Source organism: Toxotes jaculatrix, chromosome 7 (assembly GCF_017976425.1).
Source record: "Toxotes jaculatrix isolate fToxJac2 chromosome 7, fToxJac2.pri, whole genome shotgun sequence".
In the NCBI taxonomy this organism is placed as follows: domain Eukaryota; kingdom Metazoa; phylum Chordata; class Actinopteri; family Toxotidae; genus Toxotes; species Toxotes jaculatrix.
Genome location: NC_054400.1, coordinates 5,995,630 through 6,016,134, shown reverse-complemented (window position 1 = coordinate 6,016,134; position 20,505 = coordinate 5,995,630). Strand labels below are relative to the sequence as shown.

At 41.0% G+C, this 20,505-nt stretch overlaps 1 protein-coding gene across 2 annotated transcripts; it reads right to left on the bottom strand.

Annotated features, from left to right (window-relative positions):
- Nucleotides 1-3,274: 3,274 nt before the first annotated feature.
- On the bottom strand, nucleotides 3,275-20,276 carry scarb2a (scavenger receptor class B, member 2a). 2 transcript variants are annotated; one of them, XM_041041625.1, is made up of 13 exons: nucleotides 19,731-20,275; nucleotides 14,724-14,881; nucleotides 14,342-14,489; nucleotides 13,825-14,019; nucleotides 13,129-13,220; nucleotides 11,818-11,937; nucleotides 11,191-11,369; nucleotides 10,169-10,287; nucleotides 9,954-10,027; nucleotides 9,749-9,800; nucleotides 9,499-9,651; nucleotides 8,285-8,332; nucleotides 3,275-7,948 (listed from the first exon to the last, which is right to left on the bottom strand). In XM_041041625.1, exons 1-13 carry the CDS (start codon nucleotides 19,851-19,853, stop codon nucleotides 7,817-7,819), a joined length of 1,593 nt encoding a protein of 530 aa, XP_040897559.1. In that variant the 5' UTR covers nucleotides 19,854-20,275; the 3' UTR covers nucleotides 3,275-7,816. The 2 variants fall into 2 exon arrangements, with proteins under 2 accessions (XP_040897559.1, XP_040897560.1); XM_041041626.1 differs by lacking the exon at nucleotides 8,285-8,332 and having other exon boundaries at nucleotides 19,731-20,276.
- Between the last annotated feature and the right edge of the window lie 229 nt (nucleotides 20,277-20,505).

Below are 20,505 nucleotides of genomic sequence, written 5' to 3'. Positions count from 1 at the left end.
AAAAATACTCTATTGCAAGTAAAAGTCCTGCATTCAGAATCCCACTGAAGTAAAAAATAAGTAAAGAGCAAGAAACAGAAGTAAAAATGTGGCATGAAATGGAAATACTGAAGTACAAGTAAAGTAGACAAACCTGAAATTTGTACTTAGGAACAATATTTGAGTAAATGTACTTAGATTTCACCACCGCCCATGAGCTCAGCGTCTCAGAACTGATGCCTGGGATTAGTGATCCAAAAACAAGTGCTTACTGTAATTTTATAAGTTACAGATTTTTCAAAAATTAATTAAGAGTATTAGTTATTAAAGTAAAAAGCAAGCAAACAGAGGCTGACTAAAATTTGTCATGACATGACATTCTGAATCTGAGGTGCAGCAAATTCTTGAGGTTTTAACTGCATAACCTCTCTAAGCATCCATAGTTAAGACAGTTTTGTTTCCAAATGATAAAATTGCATGTGGGTGGGATCGTGCACAGAGCTGCCTGCAGATTACACAAGATTTTAAAAAGCATTGCACAAACCAAAGCTTACACCCACTTGTCGTTTACCTGAAGAGGAGAGTTTGTCTTTAGGGCTCATTACATCAGTCAATGTTTCCTGTAGACACTTGATTTGTGGAGACAGTTATATGTATTCATATTAATAAAAGTTTATTCACCTTCTTTCTGAGAATTAGCTAGAAGAGAAGAGTGATACCACTCATATGTATTAGTTGTCTGAAACTACTACGGTTCAGTTTTGTGCAGATAAAACAAAAGAGACATGTCACTTGGGGAACTTCAGAGGTGCTGGTAGGCAGAATAAATTGTTATTGTGGGACAAAACCAGACGAACTGTTGCCACTGTTTCCTGTCTTTATGCTAAGATGAGCTGTAGCTTCGTATTAACCGACAAATGTGAGACATGAGACAAGTGGCAGCACAATGTAAAAACTACTCATTTATAAGCAGAAGTCCTGCATTCAAACTTTAACGAAAAGCAAAAGTAGATAAGTATTAGATAAAGATCAGTGCACTTCTACAGAAATGGAGGCCAACGTGCCACCACCTGCCCTTCCCTGCTTTTCACATGCAGCCACCAAAACCCCCAACATAAAATCTCACATGCTGGTGAAAAGAGGGACAAAAGAAGAAGGCAGTTAGACCTAGTTTTTCAGGGAATCGGAGGAGGGGGCATCTATTGTTCACTGCAGGTGGTCTTACAGTTGTAAAGCTGCAGCTCAGCCCTAATGAAGCTCGTCTCAAAGCACTTGCTGTGATAGATTTGGCATCAGCTGAAGGTCTAACTGTGTACTTTTAAGTAATGTAAAAATGGTTCAGAGGTCTTTCAGGGAATAATAATTCAATCTGTGCAGCTCAGAATGTTCTAGTGGTTGTAAATATACTGTTTTTATCACCTGATTCTGCTACGTCTACCTTGGTAAGGAACTTATCCATGTCCCAGAATTATTTTTGAAATTCACACAGTTCTGAGGAAAGAGGCTCAGAATAAAGGATCAGTTAGTCAATATCTAAAATGTGAGAAAATATGCAAAAAGTGACAGTTTTTATCATAAGACTAACTTCAGCCTTACATGGTAAGGGTTTATTTTACAAGTCCAATTGATTTTCTCCAAAGTTTCCTAGAATATAAAATAATTATTTGCTGCTGATTTTAAGGAAAATAGAGGTCTGAAGGTTTTTTGTATTTACTATGTTGAGTTTATGTCCAGTTGTTGATTCCCTGAAAGAACTTTTTCACTTAAACCCAAGTTAATATTCATTCACTATAGAAACCTCATATGTGTTGAATTATATTCGTGCCTGTGGACAAATGCATGTTTTTGTGCACTCAGCAAAAGACCTTCTAGGTCACACATGCAGTCATTTGGAAGTAACTCCTTGGAAATGCACCGACTGAACTCTGTGTCCACAGTATTTTAGCAATAATTTAACTCAAATAACATAGTTCTTTGTAGAAAATGCCCCAGGATATTAGAAATAAATTATTTAAACTGAGTTTGTGCTGAAAAAAAAAAAGATACCCCGCATGTGGAGTACAAACAGTCCAAAAGCTGCACAACAAAAACAAAAATGAATGTAATAACTAACCAAGGAAATAAAGGAAATACCTCCATGAGAATGAATTTTCAGCAGAGGAGACTTTCTCCTTGAAGTTATGTTTCGTACAAAACTTATTTGCTGTTGTAGTTTGGTTGTATAGAAACACAGTGTCAACTCAAGTGTCCACTGGAAAGACTGAAGGAGGTAGTCTGTGCATGTTGACGCCTGCAGACCCTGAAACGATAATCACAAGGGCAAAAACATATGATGCTGACGATAAGTTCCCAGAAGAGCCCAGTCAGCGAGAATGTAACCGCCCGAGGCTAACATTTAGAATTACAAACAGAAAGGCCGCCATTATGTACTCATGTAATACCCTTGTGCAATTGTAGATTATTCTCTGTCACAGGTTGAGATGAATGACAGAAACGTGTGACCTCCTTTATTCCCCAGAAACTTGTCTGAACTTGCTGCAGTTCACGTGTGGGGGAAACAGTCACAGCAGTGAAGAGGTGTAGAGGTTAGGTCGGGAAAGAGAGGGAAGAGTCACAAGCTGTTGGAAAAACATCTCATTGCCACATAAAAGGAAGAAAAGTGAGAAAAAAGTGAGTCTAGAAAAAGAAAAATCATTATCACTAACACCGACACAGCAGTAAGGCCAACAAATTAATGCTTAGTCATAGTTGTTAAGGGATTGCTTCACTGAAACCATATCGAGACTGTATTTAATCCAGTATTGGTACAGGTAAATGTCTGAATATGTGAAAGCTAAAAAATGCTTAAAGCCATAAAACTAGAAGTAATCCACTGAAACTTTCAAAAACAGGATTTCAGACCACAGACATTCAGGCAGATGGGTTTTAAATGTGAAATATTTCAATGCTAAAAATTCAGTGTTACTTCAGTACAATTTCATTATCTCGATCTTTAGTTGTTTGGTCTATAAAATGTTAGAGAAGGCAAAAAGTGTCTGGTTTTGTCCAATCAACAGTTCAAACCCTAAAATATTCAATTTCCAAAGGTATAAAACAGAAAAACAGAAAATCCTTGCATTGGAGGACTGGGTACAAGCATAATTATCAATTAACTAGATAATCATTTCAGCTGTAACTTACACCTATACATTCACTTCTCAGGTTCTTCTGGATCAACAGTTTTACTGCCACAAATAAAATTCATATCAATTTCTCTGCAGGCAGGCCATTTTATAAAAGACAGCAGGCGACTGTGTGAACTTTGCACTTGACTGCAACTTTTATTTTTTTGCAAATACACTAGAAATGTTTACAAAAGCACTGTAGAAACATCTGTGCAGTGTAAATTATCAAAACTAAAAATGGATATTACTTTGAAATCATTTTGCACCTAACATGACAAGGAGGATTGTCATTTTCAGTAGCAAAACAAATTAGTATATCTTAAAAGGAAACGTCTGTTAGTGACTTCTGAACATCGAAAAGGGGAGATGTGGTTATTACACCAAAGAGCAAATTAAGGAAAAAAAAACCCATAAAGGATGGTATGGCACTAGTGCTCATCCCTGAAGGAGGGCGTCATTCATCTAGATAGGTTACATAGCTTTACTTTACTCACTCATCAAGATAATCAGCCTTCCAGTAAATCACTCCAGTTTGACAGAAATGGTGCATTTGGCTCCACAAACACAAGTTTTTACTCACACAAGTTCTCATACTCATCAAACACCCGAATCTTAAACCATTCATGAACACTCTTACACACATTTTACTACAGGGCTCTGACTGGTCCCAGTGTGACATACTGGTCCATCGTTTAACACTTTTTTCTTTTTTTGTATTTTCAGTGTGGGGGGGGGGGGGGGGATGAAATGTTGACGAATGAAAATGAAATGGTGCTTGGACTCAAAATGAATATTACAAAATAAAATACTACATCACGCTACAGAAAAAGGAAAATACTCCTACACAAGTGAAGCTAACAAAAATCACAAATACATGAAAAAAAAAAAAAAAACCCCAAAAAGATACATAAATATTGTCTGGCCCCTTACAAAACATCCACAGTTTATTTTACAACTCTGTATTGCTTTGTCTTGTATAATACTGAGATTTCTTTCTGCTCACAAAGAGCATTGATTACTTTTGTTTGCTCTTGCACTGGGTGAAAAAAAAGCAATACCCATCAAACTACCGTGTGATTTTTTTTTTTTTTTTTTTTTTGCCTTGATGTAAAAAGGCACATACATGCATTCACGCACACACAACACTGTTGCAAATACTTCACATAAGTGGTGGCACGATTGGAAAAAAAAAAAAAAAAAAAAAAGGTAGGCGGTGGTTTTGTGGCACAGCCGTTATCGCAGAGGAGAGTAAACATGGCGCTGGGGGCAGATCTATATGGGTTATCTTTGGTCAAGCAGGGGGCGAGCCAATGGGCTTGAAGGATTGGACTCAAAGGTCAGTGTAGTAGAAGTCAGACAGGTGGAGGAGTGATGGCTCAGGTGTGTGTGTGTGTTTGAACAGATGCGCTGTACGAGCAACACGCACACACACAGCTCTAAGGATTAAGGTCTTTCAGGTTCAAGTAAAGATTTTCAAAAGGTGGATGATGATGATGGACTCTGAGTTCACACAAGGCAAAAGTTTGTTGCATATAGGTGAAATAAAAGGACCTCTAGAGAATTGATTTTGAATGAAATGAAAAGATTGATACTGTCCATTGAATTTAAAGCTGGAGCAAGCAGGTGATTAGCTTAGCATAGCACAGCATAAAGACTGGAACGGGGGAATAAGCTGGCCTAGCTCTGGCTCTTCTCCAAGGGTATTTAAAAAAAAAAAAAAAAAAGCAGTACTACAGATGGTGCCAACACCCTACAGCACCAAGAGATGGTATTAAATATCTTGGTTTATCCAACCAACAGTCAAACATGTAAAATACATTCATTTTACAATAATTTAAGTCCAAGAAGAGCAGCAAAGTCTCACATTTGAGAAGGTGAAATGAACAAATTTGCCTGAATAGTGACTGAAACAATTAATTATAAAAACAGATGGCAATCAATAGATTAATCAAAGAAAAATTAAATATCTATTTGTTGCAGCTCTTAATTCTTACAGTTTGGTTTTTGTATGGATTTAAAAAACAGATGTGTTATGTTGTGTTATTTAGTGAGCTTTAGAGGTGTTGGTATGCAGATTTTATTATTACCTTTGGACAGAGCCAGGCTAGCTGTTTACCCCCTTTTCCAATCTCTGTGCTAAACTAAGCCAACAATCTCCAGGATGTTGTTTCACATTTAGCACACAAACACAAGGGTGGCATCAATCATCTCATCTAGCTCTCCACCAGAAAGCAAATAAGTGTGTTTCCCAAAGCTTTAAAGGATTCTCCACCACAGTGTTATTAAACACAGTGATCAGACTTCTGACACCAATCTGAGGTGGTGCTGAAGTGGCTCGCCCTTTCTGTCAAGTTTACTAACCCTACTATAAACCCCAACGATACATGTGATATGGTCAAATCTGCTAATGGAGGAATGACTGGTCGACTATGATAACTTTACAAAAACGTTGCTAGTGATAACTGCCACTGCTAATTCCAATAAATGGTAACAAGCTTTGGGCTTTGTATCTTGTGCTCAGGTGACAAAGGGCCGACAACACAGAAAGCCTTTGAGATTTAAGACTTCGGAAAGAAAAAAAGACTCTGTGGATCAACCTGAAACTGAATTTGAGCACATTATGGTAAATAGCCCATATACAAAGACAAGTCCATAGGTTATGGCATTTTTTTAGCAGCAATAACAAATACAAAAGTGTATCAAAAGAAGACACTCCATGTGCTGAGAAGCAAGTAACACAGAGGCAGGGATGTCTGTTGTCCATTGACAACGAAAACATCAAATACTACCCAGGACAAACCATTGAAATGTACTGAACATGTGGACCACCTGCACTGAAATGACCAGGACAAGACAAACCAAACCAAAACAAAAAACAACAACAATGAAAATACACAGGGCACAATTTCCAGGCAAAGTGCAGGGAATTTCCCACGTTGACAGTATTATGGCCTTAAATTCACTTCCCACCGACAACCACCAATGGGACTGACGTGTGACGAGACAAGTGTTTTGGACAGAAAATTGAAAACAAGACATGAAACGTAAGACAAACAGTGATTCAAGTGCTGTGCGCTGCGTTTGCCTGAATGCCTACAGCTCCTTGGCAAACTACACAGCAGCGAGTGGCGCACAGGGCTCCCTCAACACCACGATTCCACTTTTTCAATAATCACGGCACTTGACAGTGTCTTTGACAGATCAGCTGTAAATATTTAAAATAATAGGACCAAAAAAAAAAAAAAAACCTGGTAGCCTTTTTGTGAGGACTGGTTTTAGCAATCCAAATTGTGCTTTCTCTAATAGGTAACAGTGTAGACGTGCAGGAGCGGTTGACACCAGAGCAAAGTTAGTGTCTTTCAGCACACCTAAGAGGACTGCTTGCTGGATTTGGTCAGAGGTATCTCAACGTTTTCCCCTTTACATATGTACAATAACCACAAAGAGATTTCCAGCTTATTTGAACAATGTATGAACATAAAGAACACACTGAACCGTTGTAAGGCAGAAAGCAGGTTCAAGTCTCCCTTGTAAGTTCTGTGGGTGTTTTTTTTTTTTTTTTTCCTTTTTTGTTTTGAATGTGTGATGAAGCCTAAAGGTGCAACTTTATCAAGCTACTCTTGGCAATTCTAACAATTTCACATCTAGCTACTATCGCATGAACTAACGTAGCTGAGTGTTTCATTGCTTAACTAGTGTTGTGGGAGGGAAAAAAAAGGTGATGCTGACTAAAAAGGAAAAGAAGGGAGGGGTCAAAATCACGAGTATTTCAGGTGTCACACTACACTGGGCCTGCGTCAAGAAAAATAGTTGCCCACTGTCCATCAAAACAGGACACTGAAGTGTAAGATAAAGGTGCACACATACTTTCACTAACTGATACTTGGAAGTGTGGTGCGTGTGCGCGTATTAATTCATCTTAGGAAAAAAGGCAAAAATGCTATAAATAGTTTGGCTCAGTCTGTTTTTTCTTCTTTGTTTTTTTTTTTTTAATTTTTTACAAAATGATATTCTAAGTTCACTTTTGTTAGCAAAACCGTTTTATCCTCTGAGCTCAGAGATTTTGTCCTAAGGATTCAGTTTACATGGGCTTTTTAATCTGTTGGCTTGAAGTTTTGTCCTCACGCAACACTGATGGAGAGGAAAGAGCAAGAATACAACTGTAACGACACCCACTGTTGTTCAGGTGAATACTAAGCACTCTTTGAGCCATATTAGTCAGCAGAGTCTGCTCAGAAGATCATGCATCCGTGTGCAGCAGCGACACCTATGCTACCGTGTTCCCTCAAAAGAATTACGGAAAAAAGGCTTGTCCTGGCCGAGCCCACCTGGAGTCCCGCCATCTTTAAACGGGCCAACCAGGACGGAAATGAGGAATAAAGGTGTGGGAGTTTGTTGTGTTGCAGTACAGCAGGCAGTGAGGGCCATGCTCAGCAGGTAGAGTAGAGGAGGACAGACAGTCATAAGAGGGCTCAGTGAGAGGAGCAATGTCTCTGTTGACTAAACATTTACGGGGGTTTGTGTCCCACCCCTTTCCTTATCCTCCCCACCCCCTAAAATAAGTGAAAATGAGCCCATTGTGTGTGTAAACCCCCACCCGTGGTAATGTAACACCCCCGTGCTGCTCCCTTAGCCTCCTTCCTGAGCTCCACACTTGGGGAGGAGATCCTCGATCAACACTTCTGGGCCTCCACTGGAGACATGGCAATGTAGGAGCCATTCCTCATTGGCTGGTTGGCTGGCGTTTCCGACGGCTCGTCCGGTTTGTCGCTGACCTGAGTGTAGGCCGTGTCATCTTTCACCGTCTGGGAGGGAAGAGTCAGGAGGCGTTAGCACAAACCATAGCACTGGCGAGATGTCCACATTTACTTTTAGACTCAACACTGACATCGAAATGGGAATAAATGTTTTGACTGTAATGTTCACAGTAAACCACAACAACCTACATATGCACCAGGTACAACAAAAACCACTACAGAAAACATTAACTTAAAAACAAAGAAGCTAATTACACTGTGAGGCGAGAACTCAAAAGGAAGTCATGTCATGTCCCGTGAAGACAATTAAAAATGATAATAATCAGGGATGATGGATAACAAATTAAAAGAAGAATAGCAAACAAGGCAAAAATGAAGACTTACAGTAAAAGAATGAAAAGCTTCAGTAAAATCAATACGTTTTACTTCATTCTAAAACAGAAAAGGAAAAAAGGGGGGGTTACAGAAAATTAAAATTAGAACATGGTTAATACAACACTTCACATTGCAATTAAGCAATAACAGTCTCAGTGCAAGGCTAAACTTTAATGCATGTGTGTATGGAATAGAATAGTTTGACCTTTTTGGAAAATATGCCTATGCAACTTCTTGCAGAGAATTAGATGAGAAAATTTATAACACTCTCATGAATTGTAATGTGAATATAAAGCTGAAGAGTGTCCAAATGTAACTAGATCCAAATGACATCCAAATACCAGCATCTCTAAAGCTCACTAATTAACATGGAATATGTTTTGTTTTTAATCTGTTCAAAAACAAAGTGTAAAAGCAACTATTTTTCTGCTGGTAGGCAGATTTTATTACCTTTGGACAGTCAGGCTAGCTATGTCTTTGTGATAAGCTAAGCTAACTGTCTCCTGGCCGCAGCCATGGGAGCGCCATCAATCTTCTCATCTAACACTCAGCAAAAAAAGCAAATAACACGTATGCTACAGGCCACTATCTTGACAGTCAGTAACCTGAACTACAATAGTACGAAGGCAGGAAGGCCAGAGTTCAAATCAGCAATCCTGCACTACTAGAGATAAAAGGTGGACATGTGCTGTGCTTCATTCTCAGGCCTATTCTAGTTCAATGCACTTTAGTACTCAACAGTGCCAAGATAGTTTATAGCTACACTGACCAAAAGGGAGCTAAGACACTTTCTGTCTGAACACAAAGATTAATCGACTCATCGAAGATGCATCGACTGTTAGGAAACACTCAGCAAGAAAAACAAAACACATGAACAATATTTGATCCAGAATTGAGGAAAACTGCTCATGCAGGCTTTGCTCTGCAAGAATCATGCAATGTGTTAGTTAGCATGCACATAGCTCGGGGGTTAAACCTGCAGCAGCTTAGTGAGGTTAATGCAGCAAAATGTTAACAAAACCCAACAAACAAAAACTAAAACTAAAAAACTCTAGCATTTACTATCACATATTACTACATTATCTATCAACACTCTTGGCCCCATTTACTCTGTGAGCTAATGTCAGTGGGTAGCACACACTTTTCACACCAGGGTAACTGTGGGGATTAATAACACTACAGTATAGGATTAATAATACCACAGCGGCAGGGCCAGTTCCTACCTTCTTCTGGCGGTTTCGGCAGAACAAGACAACGAGCACCAGCAGCAGGATGATGCCCATACCCACGATGAGCACGGGGAAGTTCGACACGAGAGTCACAATTAGGAGCAGCGTCCTCATCTGGGATGCTGAGTCATCGTCAATAGTTGCCGTCTAGGTTTGAGAGAGACAACAGTATTGACTTACGGTTTTCTTATCAGAACAGGTTTATTTCAGTTTGTGCTAAAGGGGGCAGGGGGGTGTTCCTCACCTCATTGACGAACATGATGGGGAAAATGGTCTCATTTATAAACTTGGTTTTGCTGCAGGGCAGAAAGAGAAGAGAGAGAGAGAGAGAGAGAGAGAGAGGGGGAGACGGGGATGTCAGAGGGGACATCTGGCTCAACATGTGGCTGAAATGGGGACAGAGTGTGGCAACAGTAAAGTGGGTCAGAGTTCAACAAAGTTTGACTTACGGGAAGCCAGAGACTCTCTTCAGAATGATATTGAGCTGGGCTCGCTTACAGGCACGAATGGGAACTCCTGTGGTCTAAAAAGAGAGAAAAAGACATTATTTTTCAGACAAAGTAGAAAGGTTTCCGTGAGTCCTACTATAGTTTTTCTTTCCTCATCCTTCTTATAAATCAAAAACATGGCTCTAATCTGCTTCTCTATTAAATATTAGCTGTACCGGTTGCAGGTCGAGGTACGTCTCGTGTTCCTCCTTGTTGGGGTTGAGCCCATCAACAGCATTGATGTACACAGGGTCCGCTTGATAAAAGTGGGGGAAAGACACCACGATGGGAGCACCTTGAGGGAAACAAGCAAGACAAACACGTGAACCAGTCAGTGTTTGTATCTGAAGACGACTCCGTGAAAACAACAAGGGCTGGAAAAAGATCAAGGAAGAAACGTGAGATAAGATAAAACTAGCTGGTATTTTGTGTCAAAAAAGATAAACAGGAATATCAGTAAGTGATGTGAGTTCCAGGTTGTAAAACATACTGGCCTATCTGGAAACCAATACAACACCAGAGAAAGAAAACAGTACTGGAGCATAATCATGTAAGTCCTTCTTTATGACGAGCTTTACACAGTTTTCCTGCAGAAGTCTATCACGGAGTACGTCTTGTAATTTCGCAAAGTTTAAAATCCCAACCGGAAAATAATGAATTAGATTACCAGGGACCACAGGGAATCATTGATCCCACACCGCCCCCTGTAATGTTAATCCTGTCTGAACAGGCCTTTCGACTGTATCAACAAAAAAAATTAATAATTATTTTAAAAATACTTTATGTAAATTATACAAACGGCAGAGTCCTGGAGTTACAGTAGCATAGCTTTCCGTGATACTACAATGACTTCATGTGTCAAGCCCACATGAGATTGCCTTATCAGAGCAATCACATTCTACTCAATGACCACCATAAAATACTTGAATAGCCACCACACACAGTCAGCACAGTTAATCATTGAGCCGTGTATTGAGTAAAATCTGGTGTGCTCAAACAGGGAACCAGATACCAGGGCAGGGGATGTGGCAGCTGACTGAAGGGACATTTTTAGGGGGTAGAAATAAAGGGGAAAACTGTGTCATGGGATTGGATTGGAGTCATCAAAGGGGAGTGGGTGGTGGTGTGTAACTGGGTCAGGCTCTATGGTAACAGAGGGGGCTCCGAGTAAGGGGTGGGGAGGGGGCGGCGTTCTTACCTTCTCGACAAACGCTGACTTTAAGCACCCCGGTGCCGAGACAGTCTCCAGCTGGCACACAGAAGCCCTCGTTAGTGGGGTTGTCTTTGGGACTCATGAGGACATCCTCAGGTGGAGCAAAGCGGTACGCCTGGATGCCTTTCACCTCCACATCTTCCACATAGGCTAAATGAATAGACCTGGGGAAAGGAAACCGTTTAGTGGCAACTTATCGGAGCAGTAAAGTAAAAACCACCTCAAGAGAATCTGAAGAAGTCTATAAAAAGACAACACATCAAGAAGAAGGAAGCAGCCGTTATTGTCTTCTTAATCTTTAATCATCAAGGAAGTAAGGACCATAAAACAAATAAGGGTGAAGATGATCACTTCCTGTATAATCATGTCTTAAAGCCTCCTAGGTGTGTCCAGGTCAAACTCTTGACTTCCCACGTGTGTGTTGTGTTCACTGCCAGCTTTATCAGACGGTGTAATCACAACTCAGGTCCTTATCAGTAGATTTGTAAGCATTCTGTGGATGACCAAGCTCCAATTCCTGACTTAAACCTCACTGGAATTTCTGGTCCTTTCCCTGCCCCGGATGCTTTGACTATAAACAAATTTTATAACCACATATACGCATGTGCATACCTGCAGAGATCAGCAGCAAAGATGTAGAGCAACTCGTTCCTGTTTATTAGCGGGTGAAAGACAGCGCCGTCCGTACCATTGATCATGTTGCTCTGATTGGAAGACCACCACGACATCTTCCTATTGATATGGAAAAAGACAGAAAAAAAAACCCAGTGTATTAGTGCTTGGTGTAGGTCAAGCTTTTCATTACATCCTACTTTGTACTTCTACTCTACTACTAGTTGGGGGAAATGTTGTGCTTTTTTATTAAATGTTTTTTTGGCAGTGACTAGTTGGTTTATCAGTGTTGATTAATCTGCCAATTATTCTTTAATCTAACTCCCACTTACTGTGCACTTCTTTACCCCATCTCCTTGCACTTTGTCTTATTGAACAGATTTAGTGCTTAGCGTTTACTCCAAGGTCTCCTACTCTAATGAAGCTCTAGTGTTGTCCCTCACCTGTAAGTCGCTTTGGATAAAAGCATCTGCCAAATGAGTATATGTAAATGTAATCTGATTTGTCTTTAAAATACTGAAACGTGGCAATTACATTATTTCCCCACAGTCCATCCTCAAATGTCTTGTTTTGTCTGACCTGCTAGCCAACACCCAAAGTGAGTCGGTTTACTTTCAGTTACGACAAAGAAAACAATCAGATCCTGACATTAGAGAAGCTGAAACCAGACAATGAAAGAGAGAAAGAGTCATTTAGAGGCAGAGCATGTCAAATTTCATTAAAAAAAGAAAACACCATTCAACCACTGAATTGCATCGCCTGACTATACACAAACGGTTTCTTACAGGTTGATGGTTTAGTATTAACACTCTAATATTGTCATTTATAATTATGTCAGTCACAAGAGGAAATTTTCCCCAGAACAACTTTTTACTTTTGATTCTTTAAGTACGTTTTGCTGCTAATGCCTCTGTATTTTTACATAAGTAAGATTTTGAATGCAGGATTTTTACTTGTAACAGTGTATTTTACAGTGTTGACTTGGTATTTTTACTGAGGTAAAGGATCTGAACCCTTGTTCCTCTTCTGCATTCTGCCTACACATGCTGATTACATTCAAAGTACAAAGTTATTTCAGATATCCAAACACTCTTTTCGCAATCCTGCTCTACCTTATGCCAGGGAGCAAAGGCTTTCTCCTCTGGACTTTCAGACACAGGTTATATAACAAAGTAAATGTGAATATCATGACAGGAAGGGAAGTGGAAGTTGTGTGCGCTGACAAAAAACGTTGTTTCCTATCATTGAGGAAAGCAGGAAAAGGCAAAAGACAGTTGTACACAGTTGACACCGCCTGATATGAATCTTTACCTCAGGCCGTTCCACGTGTCGATTTTACCATAATCCAAGTAGTTCTCCTCGCCCGTGTGGAACACAAACTCTCCTTCGTGAGTGCCATTTTTCTGTGGACAACAACACAGGGTTCAGACAAAGCTACTGTGACTGACAGAATTTGAGGATACAGCTGAGAGGCACTGAGTCAGAAACAATGCTCATGTTCTCTGAGAACGGTGAAAGAAATATGGCTTTGTATTTGTCATTAATATGTCCCTCAGCTTATTCTCACCAGACTCTTACACATAACGGCATTATCAATCGATTAAAGAACACACAAACAAAACCTGGTGGGCATTTTCTCATAAAGCGTTCTGACCTCAGAGAGGGCAGCCTGTGCGTTTAGGACCGCTACCGGTAACTTTTTTGTTGTCGGTAAAATGACAGACATAAAGCCCAAGTTGATGTCAACCGAAAATGCACCCCTCAGCATCACAAGGCTGATGTTGCAGATGTTGTTCTATAAACAGGAAGTACAACAATCCTCCATCAGCATGTGGCCAATCTCACTTCTTACATGACGCTACCACAGGCTTCCTCTTGTCTGTTGTTTCAGTAACCCTTGGCAACCAATACCCCAAGAGGTTTCTTGAGGTTTTTTCTTAAGCTTGCCTCTAAAATCACATTCAGGGCAACAAAAGTGAGCACAACTGGCCCTGCCATCAAGCTTACCTTCCACATCAGCCCAAAGTATTCGTCCACTTCAGGCTTCATGGAGTGGAGTTTTGTGAGGAGAGGGTCTTTGAATCCCCACAGAATCTCATGGACGGTGCGGTTCATGAACAACTCAATGCCCAAGCTGTTCATGTACATAGAAACAACAGTTCGCAGGAAGAAGGAGTAGGAATTCAGCTCGTTCATCACCGCCTAGGGAAGAAAGACAATAACATCAAAAAAAAAAAGAAAAGAGAGAGAACAGAAAGATTGGAGGGAAAGGATGAGAAGGCTTTTGTGGAAAAGTTCATGATAAATGCTGCATGTAAGTTCAGTTGGCTTGTTTTGGCCAACTTTTGGTCTTGGCACCATGTCTAAAGTTTGTATTGTTAAGACATCAAAATGTCACAATAAAACTAAGAGGACAATGGCTTAGAGTGTGTTAGAGGAATCTAAGGGAAATCTCAGACATTGATTTACTGCCTGCTGAAGATCATAACAACACACATTTTGCTGTACGGAGACCATGTCTTACCACGAACGGGATGTTGACAGTCGTGACGATGTCAACCGTGGGGTCACCAGCAGATTTCTCAGGCACAAAGACAAAGGTTTTGGGGTTCAGGGCGTAAACCTTGGTGCCGTTCTCCAGGAAAGTTACATTTTCCCTCGGCCTGTATTCCCTAGTACGGAAAGGGCATTGTTCAGTTAGTCCAGATGACTTTTGTTTTGATTTTACAAGGCATTAACAAAATGAACCCAGACGAACCATAAGCAAGATGGCTTTCCTTAAGTTTTACAGACTTGGCTGAAATGATAACCAGTTTCCTTTTCTATCATTACATATTACACATATTTACAGCTGCACCTCTACTCCCACATACCTGTTTGGGTTTAGGTCTTTATATCAAACCTACCTGTAAGTATACGGTCCAATCTGTTTAACGTGTGCTTTCCCGCCTTTCAAGAACACTTCCGGATTGGTCACATTGAAGAAGTAATACTCCATGTAAACAGGGGGAGGTGGATTCTTCCATGATTCAAACATTTGGCTCTTCTCCGTCAAAGTAATTTCCTATCAAAAGAACATACAGATTAAGAAACAGCAAAAACACCTCCCACAGCATTATGGGTTGAAATTTCTAGGGACTCAGAAAATAATGGCACGCAACAGCATTTGTATTCTCAAATTTTACACTTTAGCGGAGCAATGTTTTGTTTTTTTCTCACATTTTGGCACTTTCAAAGCCCTTCACTATTGTGAATGACGGCCATCTGAGAGCACACATGGCAGTTTTCTGCAAGGAGCTGGTGCTGGGCCAAGACCCTGATACCCGAAGGGACACAGAGAAAAGCCATTCATAGCTGATAAACAGTGAGGACAGGCAAAAAGTCTTAGGAAAAACTGCACTGCACTGAGTCTCTGACCTCAGCAAGGCGAGGCAGAAATCTGTCTGTGAGCTACTAGTCAGCCCACACAATGCAGCTACGCGCTGCAATAATAAGACACGGCATGTCTGCAGCAAGTGTCAGGTGAGTTTTTATAGTCACACTAGCAACCACAACATGGTTTCAATCGGAGTGGTTTCACAGATGTTTCAGCTGTGATCGTCACAGCTAAAACATGACAAATGTCAGAGGTAACTGTGTGTGACATAAGCCACATGTCTGAACCTGAGTAATCAGTAACCTTTAACTAGACAATGCAACTGTATAAGAAAAAAGAAAAGGTGAGACGAGGATGTTTGTTGATCAGGAAAATAATCAAGTCTTTTCCATTCTTGAGGGTATTTTTAAACTTGGCAAAGGAAAAAGGACCCATTTCCCTTTCGTGTTTCTTTTTAATGGTGAGTTCCTGAAAACCATCTGTCCCCTCAGCCCAGGCAAGGTACACTTGAGAGAGGCCATATTGTCTTTTGAAGTCTCTCTAATGCATTTGAGACGTTGAGGAAATTTAGCTTAAGGCGTGGCTGGCACTTCCTGTTTGGGTTACAACATCCGACTTTCAAACATGTTTTGCTCTATATAGCTGTTTGTTGAGATTTGTGGCGTCATTTCCCCTTTGCCATTTTACAAAAAAACCCATGTTAGATGTCAGAGGGGTCAGCCAAAATATCTACTTTGATAGTCTGCAAAAAAGGTGAGATGGTTTGACTAACTGAGGTGAAACACAAGATTCAAACACACTGAAGATGAGGAAAAAGACGCTCATTTGGCTGTGTGATTATGAATTATGCCCTTTATACTTTGGGGTTCCAACTAACGCTTATTTTCATTACTGATTAATCTGCTAATCATTTTCCCAAATCATATATTGTTTAGTATATAAAATGTCCAAAAGGAGAAAAATAATCATTGTAGTTTCCCAGAGCCCCTATGAATGTCTTCAGGTGTCTTGTTTTGTACAACCAATAAGCCAAAGCCCAAAGACAAAGAGTTTGCAGTGATCAAAAATCCTCAGGATACTTGCTGATTAATTTCCATTCAACTGACCAATCAATTAACTGACATATCGCTACAACTCTAGAGAAGTTTGTTAATGTGATCAGCACCCTTATAAGCCTGTAGTGTACCCTGTCTTTTTTTATTTCTAAGAGTCAAAAGCAGTCATGTTACAGCCCTGAAAAATAAGCATTAGTCTGATGTCACAATGTATGGAACTACTTCCAAAAAATGACTTCTGAATCAGAGAGGACACACTTAAGAGGAACTTGAAGTATTTAAGACGTGACATTCTCCTGAGTCTTGATGAGTCTGCTGTTTAATTAAGAGTCGAACTGAAAGAAGCATGTGACTGTCATGAACAGTCAGCGCACTATAGGACTTGTCTAAAATATAAAGCTAAACCAGTAGAGTTCACTTAATTTGTTCCCTTTTAAAAACCAAATCCAAATTTCTTTTGAAACAGTCTTCTATGTCGTCTAGCCCTCTGCGGCATTTGAGAAATAAATGTGTGCCTGTAGCCAGCATGAATCCCTGTGTTTGCCAACCTTGGGCAAAGGTCTTTCAAAAGGCCTTCAAAGTGACATGAGAATCATTTATCTCTCAAAAAAAACTTTGATCAATCACAAACAAAAAAAAAAAAAACACAAGTGAGGCATAGAGCAGAGAGGTTTGTCAGTGAGATCAAAATATAGGACATGTCATTCGCTGGTGGAAAGGCTGAGGTAAACTAAACAATAACAGCAACGTGGCCCAGGCCTTAGCCAAACAGCTTCAGGCACAGCTTAGGTGTGGTGTGACAAGATCCTGCTTTGAGCTGCAACAGAAAAAACACAGCTAAAAAAAAAAAAAAGAAAGTCCTTTATCAATTTCCATAAGCCTGCACTGTATTGAAGCTTTAGCATTTCAGTTGTGCGTGAATGGCACATTTTAAGCTAAAACATGCTGTGTTTGAACAGAACGACCTTGTTGACGCTTTTTTGCTCAATCAGTCCTGCTACCTTGAAAAGTCTCCTCTGCCAAACAGGACTGCGAGGAGTGGCACGAGGGGGTGTTTTTCTTAGAGTTTCCTCATCGGAGCAGAACGGCTCGGGATAGGCCCAGGCTGTACAACAACACAACAACTATGAGGTTGCTCCCAGGCAGAAATCCTGCCCCTGAGGCCAAGGAGTCTGTCAAATTCCTCGCATGACTTTTGCGTTGTGTGGTTCCACACCCAGCTCAGCAGATATACAGAGTCTGTGTCCTGGAGGTAGCCTTAAATTGTCCCAAACAACCAAGCTACATCATTATTACAGAAAGCCACATTCGACATCAGATTAGGTAGATTTTTGAAGTCAGTTCAGCATGTCGGGTCCTGCCTAATTCAATGGGAAGACTGTGGCGAAAGAGGATTAGCTATGCTGTCATTTCGTGTAATCACCAGCCACATCAGAATTATGTCCCCCGTTGATGAACTTTGACTAACTCTCTTAATTTGGGTTCCTCTGGGATGCTGCTGTGATTCAGAATGAGAGAAAAATGAGACCCAGGCCTAAATTTAACTCCAGGAGGGGGAAACGGTGTCAGTGAGGCAGCTGTTTGTGAGTCTCCAACTTGGACAAACAGCGTGTTGAGCTTTTCTGCTGAGCTATTCCTGGATTTTTTTTCTTCTACTCAAGAAAGGGTGAAGTGACTCTGCAAAGGGGAAAGTAGGCAGAAAGATTTTAAAGTACAGACTAAGAGTTGAGCAGAGCATCCAACACAGTGATTCATGTCAGTAAGAGGAATGCGAGGTATTTTAAAGGGCAGACAGCAGCAGTGGGTCTGGAGGGTGGTGTTAGATGTCAAGTGCCAACACCCCCACTTCATCAGGCTGTCACCCCATCAGCCGTACATGTCTTAAACTATCACAACAGGAAAAAAAAATCATAATTCAGTGCATCCCAACATTAAGAGCCCACCGGTCCTCACTAACGTAGGTCTGCTTCTACGCAGATTTACTGCAGTTTCCCTTTACTTTGATGGGAACATAAAGCCAAGAATAACATGAAACTAAATGACACCTGAACACCGCCTTGCGTTTCATGTTGAGCTGCTCCTGCAGGCGAGGGTGAAAAGGGTGAAAGTACTGGTTGTTCCCGCACAATTTACAAATCCAACCCAAGTCAGAAATAAATGTTTAGCCTTACTGCATTCCATGATGCCAACAGGACTGTTAAATCATTACAAAACATCCAACTAACTCACCAAAATAAAGCCTGTATGTTGATGAACTTATACAGAATTCTAAAGACAGACCAATAGCTGATCAGTCTGATCAAGCTTTGATCGATCTGTGAAGCAGTGAAGACAAAAAAAAAAACAGACAAGTATTGCAGTTTTACAAAAATGAGCAGGGCTGGGACTGCATCTGCAGGACACATGCTTTTTTTCCCCAGTAATATAACCCCTGAAATACCTGAATCAGATATAAGGATGCATGTGCAAGTTAATCGATTGCTTTTCAGAAAGGTGGAAGCCTGCCACTCATCCTCCTCCCATCACACCACGTAAAAAACCTACCATAGATTCAGCACTAGAAAGTCAGGGGACTCCCTGATTCGCTTACCCACTCACCCAAACTCCCTTCCCCCATGCATCCAAACCTGCACACCTCCCCCTATCCACCGTGTTACTCCTGGCCAAAGATTTCTACTATCGCCACCGACACCAATGGTCAACCATCAAAAAGTCAGTATCAAGCCTGTGTCGGCAGAAATGTGTCACCGGGTCATGCGCACAGTGCTGAGCAGGTAATAGAAGCACTACGGTATCAGCCAGGAGAAAGAGCATATCATGCCCTATCCCCATTTTTCCACAGTCTCTTTCATTCAGCAAAAAGCTCACTGAATCCTGCGATGATTGGTCAAATCACATAAACCTTGTAGATCCGTAAAGGTATGTCAAAGGAAATAAAAATGTCATAAAACGGGGGTAAGGTCATGACAGACTCACCTCTAGGAGTCATGCAATAATTCCCCTTGCTTCGAATTTCAGGGGATTTCTATCACAGTCAGGCTTTTGTGGCATGTTAAAATTTACACGGCGATTAACGATATGCTTTAGTGCAAGCTTCAAAAAATAAAATAAAATAAAATAAAAAACCCGGACCATGCCATGGGACTTACACGCTGCCCAACCTCGGATCATGCGGATTCGCGAAGGGAAAGGCTTTGAGTTCATCCCGCAGAGCTGGAGATGCAGAATGCAGCAAAACAGAAATGACCACTAAACGGCTAAAAAATCAAAACACAATTTACACACACACACACCTACATTGGGTGATCTTGTGACCCTGCATGTACTATCACCGGTGGGATGCCGAATGCGCATGATTGGCCATTGTAGATTAAACGTTTTAACATTTAAACTCCTCAAGTGTGACAGATGGGAGAAGTGTGAAAGGAGGGGAAAATCCACTGGAATCATTGCCGTGCTGTGGTTAAAATTGTACAACTCACCTTTTTTAACCGGCTGTGTATCATTGTTTGGAAGACTTGAGCCACGACCAGGGCGATCCCCACTATCAGGAGGTGAGCGCACACGATGCCGGTGGCGTAAATGGCACAGGATCTCCGAGTCATGATGCCGGGCCGACGTGCTGTCCTATCGGGCCAAAAACTTCACTGAAGTCGATGTTAACTTCCACCCCAAAAATTTTAAAGTACAGACAGCTCAAGGCGAGGTGTGCGGGACAGCGAAACCCCGGGTCGACCGACTCCTGAGCAGCAGCTGGGCTTTAAACTTCTCTCTTCACCGCCCTGGCGTGGGCTTCCCGGCGAGGCTGGGACAGGGGAAAGAAAAAAATGATTATAAAGAAAAATGTTGGCACTTCACATCAAAATCCGAGATAACACTGGAGGAGATGGAGGGCTGAGCTGCCGTGGTGCTGGGGCGGCGGTGAAATGAAACAGCAGCTCTCAGCACAACGGGACGTAGAAGAAGAGCTGTCCTCCTCCTCCCCTTCCTCTACGCATTAATGAACTCGGTCAGGCGAAAAGCGTCGCTTTTAGGAAGCTGCATGGGCGGTGGGTGTGTGTAAAAAGAAAGAAAAGGCAGTGGAGGTGCTTTCTTTACACGGCTGATGTCACCGTTTCTTAAAAAACATGAAAAATCTACAACTGAGACAACACGCAGAATTATCTTTCTTATTTACTCCTCTTTTAAGCGCCTTTACGCACATTTTATTTGGCCTTTAGCGTCCTTTCATAACTTCTTACACCGATGCTTTGCCGG

Excerpts from the sequence above, each read along its gene's own strand:
- scarb2a (XM_041041625.1), bottom strand. The coding sequence starts at position 19,853 with ATGACTCGGAGATCCTGTGCCATTTACGCCACCGGCATCGTGTGCGCT. Across the intron at positions 10,028-10,168 it reads CGTACCTCGACCTGCAACCG|ACCACAGGAGTTCCCATTCG; the intron begins GTACAGCTAATA and ends CTCTCTTTTTAG. Across the intron at positions 7,949-8,284 it reads AAGCTTTTCATTCTTTTACT|ACGGTGAAAGATGACACGGC; the intron begins GTAAGTCTTCAT and ends CTTCCCTCCCAG.